General features: G+C 48.2%; 1 protein-coding gene across 11 annotated transcripts in view; it reads left to right on the top strand.

Moving 5' to 3' along the window:
• cep290 (centrosomal protein 290) overlaps positions 1–18,003 on the top strand; it is a 148,575-nt gene that overhangs the window by 73,799 nt on the left and 56,773 nt on the right. For all 11 annotated transcript variants that reach the window (XR_015081455.1, XR_015081456.1, XM_086009500.1 and 8 more), the window contains 4 exons: positions 1,283–1,488; positions 4,690–4,841; positions 12,734–12,845; positions 17,539–17,994. Coding sequence is in view for 9 of the 11 variants with exons in the window: in XM_086009500.1 (XP_085865626.1) it covers positions 1,283–1,488; positions 4,690–4,841; positions 12,734–12,845; positions 17,539–17,994 (926 nt within the window). In the remaining 2 variants the exon portion in view is untranslated. The remainder of the gene's footprint in view (positions 1–1,282; positions 1,489–4,689; positions 4,842–12,733; positions 12,846–17,538; positions 17,995–18,003) is intronic.

Raw genomic sequence — 18,003 nt, forward strand, 5'->3', positions numbered from 1 at the left:
CTCAGAAGCTGTGTAATCTCCTGCAAGAGGTGAAAAACCAGATTAAAAACCCAGGCCAATTAGGTTGGGGGGGGGGTGCGGGAATGGGAATTGGAAAATTTGTCTCTGAGCCCCTTAAGCAAAACTAGTCCAGCAGACCAATAATAGTCATTACCTGTCAATTATGTGGCAGGAATGTTACCTGCCACTTGTCAGCCCAAGGCTGCATGTTACCAAGTTCTGTTGTAGGCTGGCATGGGCTGCTGCATTATCAGAGGAGCTGAACACTGTGGAATCATCAGCTCTTGCGTCCATTTGTGGGTCAAGGCTGTGATGAGGTCTGGTGGTCAAATGGTTCTGGCAGAACCGGAAATGAGCTTCGGTGAGCAGGTTGTTGGTGAGTAAACATTGTTTGATGGCACTATTGATGACATCTTCCATCGCTGATAGGGTGGTAATCGGTTAGGTTAGATTTATCCAGTTTCTTGTGGATAAAACATACCTGGGCAATCTTCCACATTGTCGGGCAGATGCCAGTATTGTAGTTATATTGGCTAGGAGAGCAGCTACCTGTGGTGCACATGTCTTCAGCACTACAGCTGGGATCTGGACAGGGTCTATGGGTCCAGTGCACTCAGCCGCTTATGATCACGTGAAGTAAACCGAATTGACTGGACGTGGGTTTCTATAATGGTGGGTGTTATAAGTCTCATCATCATAAAGAAACTACTCATGAAATAACGCTGGACAGCCAGCTGGTGGCGCTGTCCAAGGAGTATAAATACTCAGGCGTGGGCCCAGCTTGCCCAGGAACATTTTGTAAGACAGGAACTAGTGAAGTACAACTAGACCTCCATGTTCTGAAACAAGTTGATTAAAGCCTTGCTTTATGCTCAAACCAAGTGCGTAGTGAGTTTTATTACGTCAGTGGGGACCTCAGGAGGTAGCCAAGTAGGATCAACCACTTGATACTTTTGGCTGAAGACGCTTGCAAATACTTGAGCCTTGTCTCTTGCATGCGCGTGCTGGGCTCCACCACAGTTGAGGATGGGGCTGCTCATGGAGCCTCCTGTTAGTAGCCTGGTTGGCCACCACCGTTCTCGACCTTGATGTAGTAGGGCTACAGAGCTTTACTCTGATCCATTGATTGAAATTCACTATATTGCAGGTTGGTACCAGCTTGCAAGTACTCTGATGGTGTTGGAGTTTTAAGGATAGGTAGCACTTTCAGATTTTTCTGTTGGTGGGGGGGTGGAATTTATAAGCCTGATGCAGGCAATTAACATTTCTGGTTTTATTTTAGGAGGTCCTGCTACCATGGATAAAGCAACAAAAGCAATTACCAATTATGAAATTGTGTCTATCTCCAAGAAGATTACCATGCTGGAAATGAAGGAACTAAATGAACGACAAAGAGCAGAACATGCTCAGAAGATGTACGAACATGTACGGAACACGCTAAAACAAGTTGAAGAACGGAACTCTGAACTTGAAATGAAATTCTCTGAGGTATGTTGTACAGGAAACTTTCTGATATCCGACACTGACGGGACCGAGCTGGTGCCGCACCATCAAAAGTGCCGGACATACCAGCGTTAATGTTGAGAGATACGGAACTGAAAAGCTCCATGTGAATCAACAAACCCTGTTGCTTAGCAACAGCTTCAAAACAGTCAGCTACAGCTGCAAGCGTCTCTAGCTGAAGCTGTTGCTATAGCTACAGACCTTGCAGTGCCTGACTGGGGGGAAAAAAAAGCAACGAGAACTAAAAAAAAACTTATAGAAAACGGCTCCTGATTTTTGCCGTTAGATCGAGTATTCCGGACATATAACCTCCAGATAAACCAAAGTCTCCTGTACTTGTTTTTATTACGTGTTGTGTGTGTGTAAATAATTCTAATAGATAGGATAGAATTCTGGTTAAACATTATAACAAATACTTTAATAAAACCAGTAAATGCTGGAAGTACTCAGGCAGTATCTGTGGAGAGAGAAACAGAGTTAACGTTTCAGGTCGATGACCATTCGTCAGAACTGGAAACGGTTAGAGATGTAACAGATTTTAAGCAAGTGTAGGGATAGGGAGAGGGGGGAGGGGAGGAAAGAACAAAAGGGAAGGTCTGTGATGTGGTGGAAGGCAGGAGTGATTAAATGACAAAAGGGATAATGGTGCAAGGCGAAAGGAGATGGTAATGGGACAAGTAAAGAAACAAAAGATGGGTCTAGAGGAGGTGTAAATGGGAATATCAGAATCTTTACTAACAGCTCTTGTCCGAAAAAATGGGGGCAGAGGTGGGCTGAAATTGTTGAACTGGATGGGTCCAGAAGGCTGTAAAGTGCCTAATCGAAAGCTGAGGTGCTGTTCCTCGAGCTTACGTTGAGCTTCATTGGAACAGTGTAAGAGGCCGAGGTCAGAGTGGGAGTGGGGCGGAGAATTAAAATGACAGGTGACCGGGAGAGCACAAACTACTTTATCGCATTGTCTTTTTCACAGATTCTTTTTGGCAGCGCTTTTAATGCTGGTTGATAAAAGTAAAATTAAAGAGGTATGGGGTTAAGGCAAATGAATGGGATTAAGTCGCTAGCTCTTCAGAGTCAGTGCAGGCATGATTGGCTGAATGGCTTTCTTCTGGACGGTAAAATTCTGTAATTGCTTACAGGCAATTTTTCTTTTAAACGTGCTGCTGTAACAGCCTGTAAAATAATCTGTTGATCTGGTGTTTGTTAATTGGTCGCTGTTTCCCAACAGTTTAGTAACAGACCTGGTGATTGGTTAGTTCTGAAAGTGCTGCTCAATTCATTCTGGGGTTGTTGCCATTTGCTGATTGGAAGCTTTTTCCTACCCGAACATGTTTTTCATCTAATCCGCATTGTTCACACAAGCAATCACAAACCACAATCTGTTGTTTTCTTATTATGATACTTGAGCCGATCCTAATTTTTGTTGCCCTACAGATACTTTTGAGTTGTGATGTTGTATGGTGTGCCAGCTACCTTCGAGGTGTGACATTCTGCAGATTTTTTTTACGCTCCTGCCCTTCACATTCGAACTCCATGTGCCCCACAACATTGCTCAGTTGAAAAGAACATTTGCTTCCAACCATTGGCTTTGCTGCTCTTGAACCAAAGACTAGGAGGTTGCAAAAGCAATGAAGGGGATCGAGCCCTCTGAGTTCAACCCTTACTGTGTAGGAAATTGTCTGGTTTCCACTTGGCACCTACTTTCATAGCATAATCACCTTTGGCTCAGTGGTAGCACTCTCGCCTCGAAACCCCACTCCAGAGACTTGAGCACATAACCCAGGCTCACACTTCAGTGCAGTACTGAGGGAGTGCTGCACTGACATAGGTGCAGTTAAAATGAGGCCCGTCTGCCCTCTCAGGTGGACGTAAAAGATCTAAAGGCACTGTTCAAAGCAGAACAGGGGAGTTCTCCCCTGATATTTATCCCTGAACCAACATCTCTACAACAGATTATCTGGTCATGTATCTCATTGCTGTTTGTGGGACTATGGCAGATGCAGTATAATGTGGATAAATGCGAGGTTATCCACTTTGGTGGCAAAAACAGGAAGGCAGATTATTATCTGAACGGCAATAGATTGGGAGAAGGGGAAGTGCAACGAGACCTGGGTGTCCTTGTGCACCAGTCGCTGAAGGTAAGCATGCAGGTGCAGCAGGCGGTTAAGAAGGCAAATGGTATGTTGGCCTTCGTAGCGAGAGGGTTCGAGTACAGGAACAAGGATGTCTTGCTGCAGTTGTACAGGGCCTTGGTGAGACCACACCTTGAGTATTGTGTGCAGTTTTGGTTGCCTTATCTGAGGAAGGACGTTCTTGCCATGGAGAGAGTGCAGCGAAGATTCACCAGACTGATACCTGGGATGGCAGGAATGACGTATGAGGAGAGATTGGGTCGATTGGGCTTATACTCGCTGGAGTTTAGAAGAATGAGAGGGGATCTCATTGAAACTTATAAAATTCTAACAGGACTAGACAGACTAGATGCAGGAAGGATGTTCCCGATGGCGGGGAGTCCCGAACCAGGGGTCACAGTCTAAGGATAAGGAGTAAGCCATTTAGGACTGAGATTAGGAGGAATTTCTTCACCCAGAGAGTGGTGAACCTGTGGAATTCTCTACCACAGAAGGCAGTTGAGGCCAATTCATTAAATATATTCAAGAAGGAGTTAGTTATATTTCTTAAGGCTAAAGTGATCAAGGGATATGGGGAGAAGGCAGGTACGGGGTACTGAGTTTGGATGATCAGCCATGATCGCATTGAATGGCGGAGCAGGCTCGAGGGGCCGAATGGCCTACTTCTGCTCCTATCTTCTATGTTTCTATGCTGTACACAAAATGGCTGCAACATTTTCCCTACATTACAACAGTGAGTACATTTCAAAAAGTACTTAATTGGCTGCAAAATGCTTTGGGACGTCCTGAGCTACATCAGTGCAAGTCCTTTTCTTTCCTATAATCAAGATGTGGAATTCATTCTGTGGTATTGCAACCTCATTGGGAGATGTGTGTTTCATTCCAGGTTTCACAGTTGTGGATCACGTTCCTGAGACTTTATATATTAATCTTTCCATTCAGAGCCTGGGTTATAAGCTGAATGCGTGTATTTTTATCCATGAGTCCATTTTGCAATATTTCAATTGTTTTTTTTATTAACATTTAAAACACATTATTCTCTCCCGCTCATTTCCAGGTAACCAAAATAAACCTGGAAGCCCAGAAGGTTGAACAGAACCTGAGAGATGAGCTGGCAAGCGGTATAAGCAAAGCAGTGAGTGACGCAGACAGGCGACGCATCACAGAGCTGGAGAAAAATGAATCTGAATTAAAAGTTGAGGTGTCCAAGTAAGTTAACCGTGTACAGAAATGAATTTGACATTTTAGCTGCAAATTGTCATTTTGTTCATTACTGTATTATGGTTTTTGATTTTTGGTTTGCAAGAAGTGTGGATGAACTGTTTTTCGACACACTTCCTCTCTCAATTCCCCAGTCTGCTACTCCATTTTGGTATCTTTCTCTAATGGATCATTTTTCTTTTAAACATCTTCCATGTACCTTGCTGGGATGGTTCTGGGGAGACTTGCAGTCAGCACACGTCTAAAATATCACCGTGACGTTGTAATGATACAACAGCAACACTTGAAAGCATTCTGCCAGCCAGTTTCTCCTGGGACCCTCATTCAATCTCTAGCTGCTGAACTGTGACAAAATCTTCAGGCTTCTCCACAGGAGTGGATTAGATTAGATCAGATAGTCATTACAGTTTTTCTTAATTTGCAATTGTATTCTGTTTCCAAAACTACCCAGTCATAGGAACCGGAGTAAGCCATTCAACCCCTTGAGCCTATTCCCCCATTCAATTACTTCATTGCTGATCTGTATCTTAACTCCATTCACCCACCTTGGTTCCATACCCCTTATTGCCAGGAGCAGCACCAGGCATACCTAAAAATGAGGTGCCAACCTGGGGAAACTGCAACACAGGACGACATGTATGCTAAACAGCGGAAACAGCATGCTATAGACACAGCTAAGTGATCTCACAATCAACGGATCAGATCAATGCTCTGCAGTCCTGCCACATTCAGTCGTGAATGGTGCTGGGCACTTAAACAACTAACTGGAGGAGGAGGAGGCTCCATGAATATCTCGATCCACAACAATGGCGGAACTGAGCACGCGAGTGCAAAAGACAAGGCTGAAGCGTTTGCAACCATCTTCAGCCAGAAGTGCCTCCTCCTGAGGTCCCCACCATCACAGAAGCCAGTCTTCTGCCAATTCGATTCACTCCACATGATATCAAGAAACGGCTGAGCACACTGGATACAGCAAAGGCTAAGTTCCTTCATCATTGCTGGGTCATAACCCTGGAAATCCCCCCCCCCCCCCCCCCCCCCCAAGAACTGCAGTGGTTCAAGAAGGCGGCTCACCACCACCTTCTCAAGGGCAGTTAGGGATGGGCAATAAATGCTGGCCTTGTCAGCGATGCCCACATCCCAGGAATGAATAAAGAAAAAAAAACCTTGCCTAACAGAAATATACCAATCTCAGTTTTTCAATTGACCCCCAGCCTCAACAGCATTTTGGGGGAGAGAATTTCAGATTTTCACTACCCTTTGTAGGAACATAAGAATTAGGAGCAGGAGTAGGCCATACGCCCCTCGAGCCTGCTCCGCCATTCAATAAGATCACGGCTGATCTTCGACGTCAACTCCACTTTCCCGCCGGACCCCCATATCCCTTGATTCCCCTAGAGTCCAAAAATCTATCAATTTCAGCCTTGAATATACTCAATGACTCACCATCCACAGCCCTTTCCAAAGATTCCTCCTCATCTCAGTCTTAAATGGCAAACCCCTTATCCTGAGACTATGCCCCTTTGTGTGAAGAAGTGCTTCCTGACATCAATCCTAAACGGCCTAACTCTAATTTTAAGGTCATGCCCCCTTGTCCTGGACTCCCCCACCGGAGGAAATCGTTTCTATCTACCCTAATAACTCCTTTAATGATTTAAAACACCTCAATTAGATCACCCCTTAATCTCCTATATTCAAAGGAATGCAAACCTAGTCTATGTTTTCTTCTCTTTCAAGTTTTATCCCTGAAATTGAGGAATTGGCACCAGTTGGAAAACCACCAGACTAAGGCCTAGAAATTGGGTTGGGGCGCCAAAGTGGCGCAAAAGTCGGCGGAGCGCAGGATTTAGCGCAGCGATCGGAGTGATACCGATCGCCAGATATTCAGTTTCATTGCCCCTCGAGGGACACGGGGCGAGGCTCGAGGTGCTCCGCATCCCTCTTAGGGCGCTGAAACTGATTATCGCAGCGCAACGTGCCGCAGCACCACACGCTGCGGTACTGCAGGCCTTCCTCCCACTGTTAAGGGGGAGGTGCCTGCAACAGCGCGAGCCCCGATCGCGAGTGCCGGCAAATGAGCCCGGCACCAAGGAGAAGTGCCGGGCTCTCGGGAAACAGCCGGCAATGCCGCGGGGGGGGGCGGTGGTTAGGAGGCCGGGGACGGAGTTGCTGGCAGGCGGCCGCCCCGCACCTCCACCTTAACTTGTGCCGCTACCGGCACAGTAAGGCCCCGTGAACCGGGCGCGGGTAGCGAGCGGCGCAACTGCGGCGTTCGCTACCAAATATCGCGAACGGGGCACGAATGGGGCGTTGCGCACACCGATGACGTCATCGGTGGCGGCGCAGCGCAAATGCCTATCGCCACCATTAGCGCCCCTACTGAATATCGCTGGAGACACAGCCAGTGGCGCTACAGCCACTGACTGCCTCTTTAGGCGCTAACAGGTGGCGCTACTCACCCAATTTCTCCCCCTAAATGTCAACAAAATAGAGCCACGCTTATTAGGACACTTTTTTATATATGAATAAAAGAAATGAAAAATAAAATTTAAAGATTCAGCTGCAAGCATCGACCCATTGACCAGTCCCATGCTCACCCAGGGTGGCCATATGGAGAGCCGTAAAAGCAAGCAGACTCATAAAACTGGAACTTTAACACTCTGCCCAAACAGTGCTCCACCGTCAGCCCATACAGTGCTCCCCCAATAAGTATATCTGCCAACACTGACCCATGCAATATATTGACTGCATAAAAATAAACAAAATACTTCCACAGTATGGCAAGAATCAACTTCCAAAGGCTTGGGGGGGTGTGCACAGTTTCCCAATATGTGCCATCGGTGATAAATGAGGTCCGATAAGTAGTCAGTGTCAGCTGTGGCTCAGTGGGTAGCACTCTCACCTGAGTCAGAAGGTTGTAGGTTCAAATCCCACTCCAGAGACTTGAGCACAAAAATTTATGTTGACACTCCAATGCAGTACTGAGGGAGTGCTACACTGTCGAAGGTGCCGTCTTTCGGATGAGACGTTAAACCGAGGCCCCGTCTGCTCTCTCAGGTAAATGATCCCACGGCCACTATTTCGAAGAAGAGCAGGGGAGTTCTCCCAGGTGTCCTGGCCAATATTTATCCCTCAATCAACATCACTAAAACAAATTATCTGGTCATTATCACATTGCACTATCAACTTCTATGCCACCGGCTCCTTCCAATCCGCTGCTGGGGACATCGCTAACATCTCCCAGTTCGCCGTGCATTGCTGCATCCGCCAGGTGACCGAAGCCCTTTTCAGAAGGAGACATCAATTCATCTCCTTCCCCATGACCCTGGACAAGCAGCAGCAGCGTGCAGTGGGATTTGCAAGAATAGCGGGCTTCCCCATGGTGCAGGGCGCCATTGACTGCACGCATGTGGCTTTGCGGGCACCTCTGGAGCATGCCGAGGATTACCGCAACCGGAAGGGCTACCATTCCCTCAACCTACAGCTGGTGTGTGACCACAGGCAGCGCATCCTAGCTGTCAATGCCCGCTTTCCAGGCAGCAGCCACGATGCCTTCATCCTGCGACAGACAACTGTGGCTGACATGTTCCAGGCACAGCCTCCCCCAAGAGGATGGCTTATCGGGGACAAAGGCTATCCTTTGTGTACCTGGCTCATGACCCCGCTCCGCGCGCCCACGACCCCTGCTGAAGAGGCATACAACGAGAGCCATCAAGCGACTAGGAACATCATAGAACAAACAATCGGTGTCCTCAAGCAACGGTTCCGCTGTCTCGATCGCTCCGGGGGAGCCCTCCAGTATTCGCAGGAGCGAGTCTCCCAATTCGTCGTCGTTTGCTGCATGCTGCACAACCTGGCTATCCGCAGGACTCGGGCACTGCCACCTCACGTTGGACCCCCACCTCAGGAGGAGGAGGAGGACGAGGAGTACCAGCCCAGGAGGGAGGCACAAGGTCCAAGGGCCGCCCGTCGGCGGCTTATTGAACGTCACTTCTAGGCCCCCTGTCAGGGAATGGCTTGTGCCAATGAAAGAACATGATTGCAGCCGCTCCGCAAGCCCTCAGCCGGTTAAGGCAACAAACACTTCAAAGATCAAACATGGACAATGTTAATAAATAAAATGCTTTATTGTACAAACTCAGGGCCCTTCCCACATGAAAACCAAAAACAGACGAAACCCCCAAAAAACACTCAAACACATTACTCGCTCCCACAACCTGGAGAGGATTAACAAAACAGTGCAACTAAAATGGCCGTCATCCTCGGACTTCGTAAAATACAAACATCACATCCTCGGCCTTCAAAAAACAAACATCCAATTCTCGGCCTCAAAAAACAAACACAACTGGCCACACATTCGACTTTTTGGCCCGCTAGGGCGATGCCTTGGCCATCTTTGTGTGGCCCCTGCCCGCCCTGCTGCTCCTCCTCAAAGTAAGGCCATTGGCTGCTGCAAGGCTGGGGGCAGGCTCCAGAGGGGCACATGTCGTGACGGCAGATGCCCTTGGGGGTCGGCCTAGTCGAGGTCTGGCCGTCGAGCGGGCGGCTGCTGAATGCTGCAGCTGTGGCTGGCCAGCATCAGTCGCTGCAGCAGCTCCTGGCAGCTCCACTGGGGGAGTGGCAGTGGCGGCTGGAGGAATGGGGGCAAGCTGGCGGATGGCAGGCGCTCGCTGGTCGCCTGAGACACTGGCACTCGCCCAGGCCAGCACTGCAGCATGCGCACCAATCTGCCGAGGGACAGACCGCTGTGCTGCTGCAGCGCGCCGGATGCCCTGGCGATGCCTGGCTGACACAGCGAGTGTGGCAGCAGTGAGTGCCCGTGTTGACCAGTTCAGTGACCTCATCAGAGCACCCAGTGACTGCACGGCACCACTGATCAGCTGCCCACTCGCTGCCTGAGCTGCCCCGAATGCCGCCCGACTCGCTGCCTGCTCTGCCCCGAATTCCGCCAAACTGATGGCCTGTGAGGCCCCGACGTCGGTGACACTCCGAGAGAGGGACTCGATGGCCTCAGGCAACCGTGCCACTACCCCCATGAGCTCCGTGTGCCGGCGCTCCGAGTCCGCGGACAAGTCCTCGAGGCGCTCCATCTCCTCGGCGAAGACCATCTCCGGACTGGAGGCCGGACTCTCCCTCTGGGGAGAAGGCCGCCGAGCTGGCCGACCCTTCCTGCGTTGCTGGACGCCGCTGGGCACAGCAATTGGACTCCCCTCCGACCCTTCCCCCCCTCTGGGGAGAAGGCCGCCGAGCTGGCACCCCCCTCCCGCGTTTCTGCAGGCCGCAGGTCCCATGAGCTCCCCTCCCCTCCGACACTTCCGCGACGCTCCCCTCCAGGGAAGACGTATCCCCTACATTGGCATGGGTTGCCACGGCTGAGGGTTCCCCTGATGGGCCGCCTTCCTCTTGCTCCTCCTCCTCCTCTGAGGGGCTGTCACTGGCAAGTTCAGGGACCTCCTCCTCACCATCTGAAAGCTGGAAGGCACAAGAGTAGCTTTAGAGTGAGGAGAGGGCGTCAGCGAGGGATGCATGAGTGGTGGCATTCAGCGCATTGGTCGGACAGTGGCAAAGGATATAGATCTGATGCGCAAGTGGGACGAGAGCGGTCCAAACGTTGATGTCCTTACCATTGGTGCCCAGAACAGGGTCGGCATCTCCACATGCAACGGGGCCAATCACCCGGCCACCCATGATGCGCTCCACGCGATGTTGCAGCTCGGTGAGCGGCTGGATCTGGGGTCGGCCTCCCCCGGTCGCAGTCCGGCTCTTCCGATTATTAGCCAGCTTGGCCTGCAAGAGAAAGGACGGCCTCTAAGTACAGTGTGTCGCCCTGATCTTGTGTGCACTGCCTCCCATGGTGGAATAGCCTGGCCAGTGTGTCGCCCTGATCTTGTGTGCACTGCCTCCCATGGTGGAATAGCTTGGCCAGTGTGTTAAGTGCAGAATGTGCAATTGATGTTCATGCCTGTTCCATAGCTGCTGGATGAGGGCTGGCCATTAGTGCTTTCAGGTCCCTTTGCCCATAATGTGAGGTGCACATGCAAGGATGAGGAGGTCACTGGAAAGGGTATTCACCCTGACAATCCGCGTGAGGTCATTAAACTTTTTGCGGCATTGGACACCGGTCCTGGGGACCTCGCTGTTGGCTGACACCTTGCTGGCGACATGCCTCCAGGCTGTCCGGTAGGCGCGGACCGGCGCCTTCCTGCCATTGTCCGGGTGCAAAATATGGCGCCTCTTCTCCACACCACCAACCAGCACACTCAGATCACGCTCTGAGAAGTGCTGCGCTCGTTCACGGGCCCTCTGCATGGCTTCAGGCGCTATTTGGGTCCAGCAGCAGTGTTCAGGCCTAGCTGGAGGGCTCCACTATCCAGGGCGTGGCAGCAGACAAAGTCGACTCTTCCCCCTTAAGAGCTGGCCGGCGCCAGGGTGTCTGCTGTCAATCACGAGATGGCCACACCCGCGCTGCGCCCAGCCTGGGCGCTCTCGCTCAGCACCTCCGGCTTAGCGCCTAAAGAGAGGCGTCCAGCGCCAGTTTTAGCGCTCGAGCAAACTCTTAGGGCGAAGCTAATGAATATCGGAGAAGTGGCCTCGATTTGGCGGCGGGCGCAAACTTTAGCGGCCGCCCGACTTTAACGCCCCAAAAGTGGCTACAATGAATTTCTAGGCCCAAGTCTTTTCTCTTTTTATCGGTGCAAACTGGTTAATGAAGTGAGGTCCGTTAGGTATCGTTAAGCTGCTTTATTTTACAGTCAGCAAGTGAGTGTATAGAGTAAGAGTTATAGCAATTCTAACCTTACTTTTATGTTGACAACCAGAACAACTTGCTATACATATAGCACCTTTAACGTAGAAAAATACCCCAAGTTGCTTCAGAGGCAGACACGACCGTCAATGGTGGGATGAAAGGAGGGGACATGCACAGGAGGCCAGAGTCAGGGGCATGTGGAGCTCAGTGGGAACGGGGATTGTAGCACTGGAAAACTGTTTAAAAGACAAAGTGGTTTCCTACTGGTTTCTTCTGACCTTTTAATTCACCTCAGGATCTGTTCAATGCAATTTTGCCTGTAATTGACCCCAGAAAGGTACAGCAATTAGACCTTGTGTCCTTAAAGGGACAAACTAACAGATCTGGCTGTACGTTCGGTTATGTTCTGTCCATCCATCTGGGACCTTGGTGAACGATGGGACTGACAGTGTGTCTCCTTAACCAAAGAGATTTAAGAATTAGGAAAGAAAGAGAGGGAACAACGGAAAATAAATAGGATGAATTAGAGTCAAATCAGGTACAGAAAGAGAAATAGAGAGGGAAAGAAAGATTGGATTAAGAGAGAGAGAAAGAGACAGAAATGATAAGTAAGATTTTTTAAAAATTCTCTAAGAACAATTTACTACCTGCAAGAGTGAGACTCCACAGTTTAAATTGTTCCCTTTCTGGGCCGGAGAGGTTAAATCTCATAATTAAAAGAGCCCTTATGCTGTTAAGTACCAGCCCTAATATTCTGCAGCGCAAATGCAGCAATTTCTTGAAACTCATGGGGAGGTTGAGGATGAGCTGCCATTTCCGCGAGGCTAACGGTGGAGCGGCGCAAATCATCCAGCAACTTGTGGCAATTCACAACTCACGGGTTATCACTCCCTCGCTGCGAATTGCTGGACAATTTAGACACTAATAACAACGAGCGACATTAAACTCACCATGAAATTCTAGCCCATCGTGTATTATCCTAACCTGTATTGCTTATGTTTAATATCATTTGAAGGGAGTGTGTATTCTGAAAGGAACTGTCTGGAGCAATGCAGGTTTCAATTGCACTAGTGTGTATATATATTATATAAAGAAACGTTAACTACATTTAAGGAAATTTTTTATTCATCAGGTTAAGAGATGTTTCGGATGTAGCGAAAATGCAGGTTGCAGCCTTGGAAGCTCGGCAGCAATCTAGGGAGAAGGAAGTCGAGGCCCTTAGGAGGCAAGTGCTGGATTACCAGGTTAGAGCATATTTTACTTTGTACATTTTTTTTTTTAAAGCTATTCATTAAGAAAAACACATTACCAAAGTTACTTTTCAGACTTTGCAATGACAAACCTTCAAAAACAACAGCTATTTGACTGGTCTGGCTTTTTTTTGTGACGCAAGTGTTAGCCTGTGTTTCCATTTGATTGATTGCTTGTTCGCGACTATAACATTTGAGTCAGTTGCCGAAGTGCCCTGTTTTTTTAACAGTTGCTTTATTGCAAAAGTTTATGGCCTGGAAATTAATTTCAGGCAGTGGCACAAAACAGGTGGTATTGGATTGGCTGCCCGTTATACACAACGCTTGATATTCAGTTCCATTGCACTCACACAGTATCCGCTGTGGCTCAGTGGGCAGCACCCTCGCCTCGGAGTCAGAAGGTTGTAGGTTCAAGTCCCACTCCAGGGACTTTTTCACAGAATTTCACAGAAACCCCACAGTGCAGATAGAGGCCATTTCGGCCCATCGAGCCTGCACCGACACATATCCCACCCGATCCCCGTAACCCCTACACCAACACATATCCCACCCTATCCCCACGTATTTAATCCCCCTAACACTAAGGGTCAATTTATCATAGCCAATCAACCTAACCCGCACATCTTTGGACTGTGGGAGGAAACCAGAGCACCCGGAGGAAACCCACGCAAACACGGGGAGAATGTGCAAACTCCACACAGACAGTCGCCCGAGGCCGGATTCGAACCCGGGTCCCTGGCGCTGTGAGGCAACAGTGCTAACCACTATGCCACCGTGCTTGACCACATAAATCTCGGCTGACACTCCAGTGCAGTGCTGAGGGAGTGCTGCACTGTCAGAGGTGCTGTCTTTCGGATGGGACGTTAAACCGAGGCCCCGTCTGCGCTCTCGGGTGGTTGTAAAAGATCCCACAGCACTATTACGAAGAAGAGCAGGGGAGTTCTCCCCGGTGTCCTGGGGCCAATATTTATCCCTCAATCAACATAACAAAAACCGATTATCTGGTCATTATCATGTCGCTGTCTGTGGGAGCTTGCTGTGCGTAAATTGGCTGCTGCGTTTCCCAAATTATGACAGCGACTCCACTTCAAAAAAGTACTTCATTGACTGTAAAGCGCTTTGAGATGTCCTGTGGTCGCGAAAGGCGCTATATAAATGCAAGTCTTTCTTTTCAATCCAGCTGAATATCAGGCGCTGCGTATAACAGGCAGCCAATCCAATACCTCCCGTTTTGCGCCACTATCTGAGGTGAATTTCTGGGCCTATATTTTGCACATTATAAGTGCACAGACACAAAGAGAGCAGTGTTTAAACTATGCTTCAAATTCACCTAACAATGGACTGCTAGCCTACATGTATTCAATCTCACCTGAAAATTTTAACAAGAAGCGCATACCTTATTTTATACCCAAACTCCTCCCATTAAAACAAATACATTCATTATCCATCAACAGCGTTAGATTTGTGACCTATGTCAAAAAAATCGAAAAAAAATTGTTCTATATAGAGATACATTTTCCCTTTCTTAATCTAGCCAGAATTTAGCACAGTCATCTCTGCATTTCAACTGGAAGTCTTACCAAATGTAGTATGGGTAAATGAGGAATTTTCTCAATTTCTGTCAAGTAACTACACACAAGTACACATTCCAGAATGATTCGGGGTTTATTTATGTAATTTGTATAATTTAAGTAGTGACGTAGGAAAACTACTAGGCACTTGGTCTAAGCTTTAAACAAAGCTTTAATCAACTGTTTTACAACATGGAGGTCTAGTTGTGTCCTTCACTAGTTCTTGTTAAAGAATGTCCTGAGCAAGCTGGGCCCATGCCCGAGTATTTATACTCTCCCTGGACAGCGCCACCAGCAGGCCGCCAAGTATTATTTCATGAATCTTTTCATGTGGAAATGACATGTCAAGTAGCATGTTAGCACCTTGCAAAAATGTTAAGGAATCGTTATTTACAGGTGCATTTTGATTGCCTGATTTTTTTGGCCGGTTCACCTATCAATAGCGATGGAAGATTACCTCTGCGTGGTGTAACCATGTGTATCTGGCCTAGGTGTGCTTGATGCTGACCTTGGGTCCCCGAAGTGTTCCATTCCCCAGCATTAACGTTCTTAAGCAAAATGCTGGGGATGCTGGAAATCTGAAATAAAAACCGAGAAAATGCTGGAAATCAGAAGATCAGGCAGCATCTTGAGAGAGCGAAACAAAGTTAACGTTTCAGGTCTCAGTGGAGAGACTGGAGTTGTTTTCCTTAGAACAGAGAAGTCAAGCGTAGGTCCCTTGCAATCAGAATCGGGGGAATTTATAATGGGAACAAAGAAATGGCAGACCAACTAAATACATATTTTGGTTCTGTCTTCACAAAGGAGGACACAAATAACCTCCCAGAAATACCGGGGAACATAGGGTCTGATGAAAGGGTGGAACTGAAAGAAATCAGTATTTGCAGGGAAATGGTGTTAGGAAAATTGATGGGACTGAAGGCCGATAAATCCCCAGGGCCTGATAATCTACATCCCAGGGTACTTAAGGATGTGGTCCTAGAAATAGTAGATGCATTGCTGGTCATCTTCCAGAACTCGATAGACTCTGGAACAGTACCCATGGATTGGAGGGTAGCTAATGTTACCCCACTATTCAAAAAAGGTGGCAGAGAAAAAGCGGGGAATTATAGACCGGTAAGCTTGACATCAGTAGTGGGGAAAATGCTAGAGTCCATTATAAAAGATGTAATAGCAGAGCACTTGGAAAGCAGTGACAGGATCGGACAAAGTCAACATGGATTTACAAAAGGTAAATCATGCTTGACTAATCTACTGGAATTTTTTGAGGATGTAACTGGTAAAATAGATAAGGGAGAACCAGTGGATGTGGTGTATTTGAACTTTCAGAAGGCTTTCGATAAGGTCCCGCATAAGAGATTAGCGTGCAAAATTAAGGCACATGGGATTGGGGGCAAGGTATTGACTTGGATAAAGAACTGGTTGGCAGACAGAAAGCAAAGAGTTGGAATAAACGGGTCGTTTTCCGAGTGGCAGGCAGTGACTAGTGGGGTACCGCAAGGATCGGTCCTAGGACCCCAGCTGTTCACAATATATATTAATGATCTGGACGAGGGAATTGGATGTAATATCTCCAAATTTGCAGACGACACAAAGCTGGGTGGGAGGGTATGCTGCGAGGAGGATGTCATGAAAATCCAGTACGATTTGGACAGGTTAGGTGATTGGGCAGAAACATGGCAAATGCACTATAATGTGGATAAATGTGAGGTTATCCACTTTGGTGGCAAAAACAGGAAGGCACATTATTATTTGAATGGCAATAGATTGGGAGAAGGGGAAGTGCAAAGAGACCTGGGTGTTCTTGTGCACCAGTCACTGAAGGTAAACATGCAGGTGCAGCAGGCGGTTAAGAAGGCAAATGGTATGTTGGCCTTCGTAGCAAGAGGGTTCGAGTACAGGAACAAGGATGTCTTGCTACAGTTGTACAGGGCCTTGGTGAGACCGCACCTTGAGTATTGTGTGCAGTTTTTGTCGCCTTATCTGAGGAAGGACGTTCTTGCCATGGAAGGAGTGCAGCGAAGATTCACCAGGCTGATACCTGAGATGGCAGGAATGACGTATGAGGAGAGATTGTGTCGATTGGGCTTATACTCACTGGAGTTTAGAAGATTGAGAGGGGATCTCATCGAAACCTATAAAATTCTGTCAGGCCTGGACAGACTAGATGCTGGAAGGATGTTCCCGATGGTCGGGGAGTCCAGAACCAGGGGTCATAGTCTAAGGATAAGGGGTAAGACATTTAGGACTGAAATGAGGAATTTCTTCACCCAGAGAGTGGTGAACCTGTGGAATTCTCTGCCACAGAGGGCGGTGGAGGCCAGTTCATTAAATATATTCAAGAAAGAGTTGGATATATTTCTTAAGGCTAAAGGGATCAAGGGATATGGGGAGAAGGCAGGGACAGGGTACTGAATTTGAATGATCAGCCATGATCTCATTGAATGGCGGAGCAGGCTCGAAGGGCCGAATGGCCTACTCCTGCTCCTATCTTCTATGTTTCTATGTTGATATTGGTGTTTAAAATCATAGAGGGCTTTGATAGAGTAAATAAGGAGAAACTGTTTCCAATGGCAGAAGGGTCGGCAACAAGAGGACACAGATTTAAGGTGATTGGCAAAAGAACCAGAGGCGACATGAGGACATTTTTTTTTTACGCAGCGAGTTGTTGTGATCTGGAATGTGCTGCCTGAAAGGGCGGTGGAAGCAGATTCAGTAGTAACTTTCAAAAGGAAATTGGATAAATATTTGAAGGGAAAACATTTACAGGCCTATGGGGAAAGAGCAGGGGAGTGGGGCTAATTGGAGAGCTCTTTCAAAGAGCCGGCACAGGCCGATGGGCTGAATGGCCTCTTTCTGTGCTGTATGATTGAGTCTAAGTCGATGACCTGGTTCTGATGAAAGGTCTGAAGCGTTAACTCTGTCTCTCTCCACAGATGCTGCCTGACCTGCTGAGCGTTTTCCAGCATTTACTTTTTTAATTTTACATTTTTGACCCAATCAGCACCAAATCCACCAAAAAAAAGTTGTTAAAAATTGCCGAAAATATCAGGTTGTAATGCCCGCCATGGCTGTGCGTTGTGTAAATGTCTTGTCGTCGTCATCTTCTCATTCAGGCGCAGTCCGACGAGAAAGCTCTCATTGCAACGCTGCACCAACACATTGTCGCGTTGCAGGTGAGTGAAGCCACTGCCGTCAGAAAGCTGGAGGCGTTCGCAAGCAAGCTGCAAAAAATGGAGGCCTGTAACCTGCGGCTGGAGCAGAAACTGGACGAGAGGGAGCAGGCCCTCTTCTACGCCCGGCTGGAAGGCAGAAACAAGGCCAAGCACCTGCGGCAAACCATTCAGTCCTTACGCAGGCAGTTCAGTGGGGCCCTGCCTCTCGCACAGCAGGAGAAGTTCTCAAAGACTATGGTACAGCTGCAGAACGACAAACTGAAGATCATGCAGGACGTTAAACTTGCCCAAGAGGAGAGGGGAGCGGCAGAGGACAAGGCATTGGAACTGCAACTGAAGCTGAAGGGACTAGAGGAATTGATGGGAGCATTAAGGGATGCAAAAGGAGCACAAAAGGTTGGAAAG

This window comes from Somniosus microcephalus, chromosome 16 (genome assembly GCF_052327205.1).
Source record: "Somniosus microcephalus isolate GS21.2 chromosome 16, FLI_Smic_1.0, whole genome shotgun sequence".
Lineage (NCBI taxonomy): Eukaryota > Metazoa > Chordata > Chondrichthyes > Squaliformes > Somniosidae > Somniosus > Somniosus microcephalus.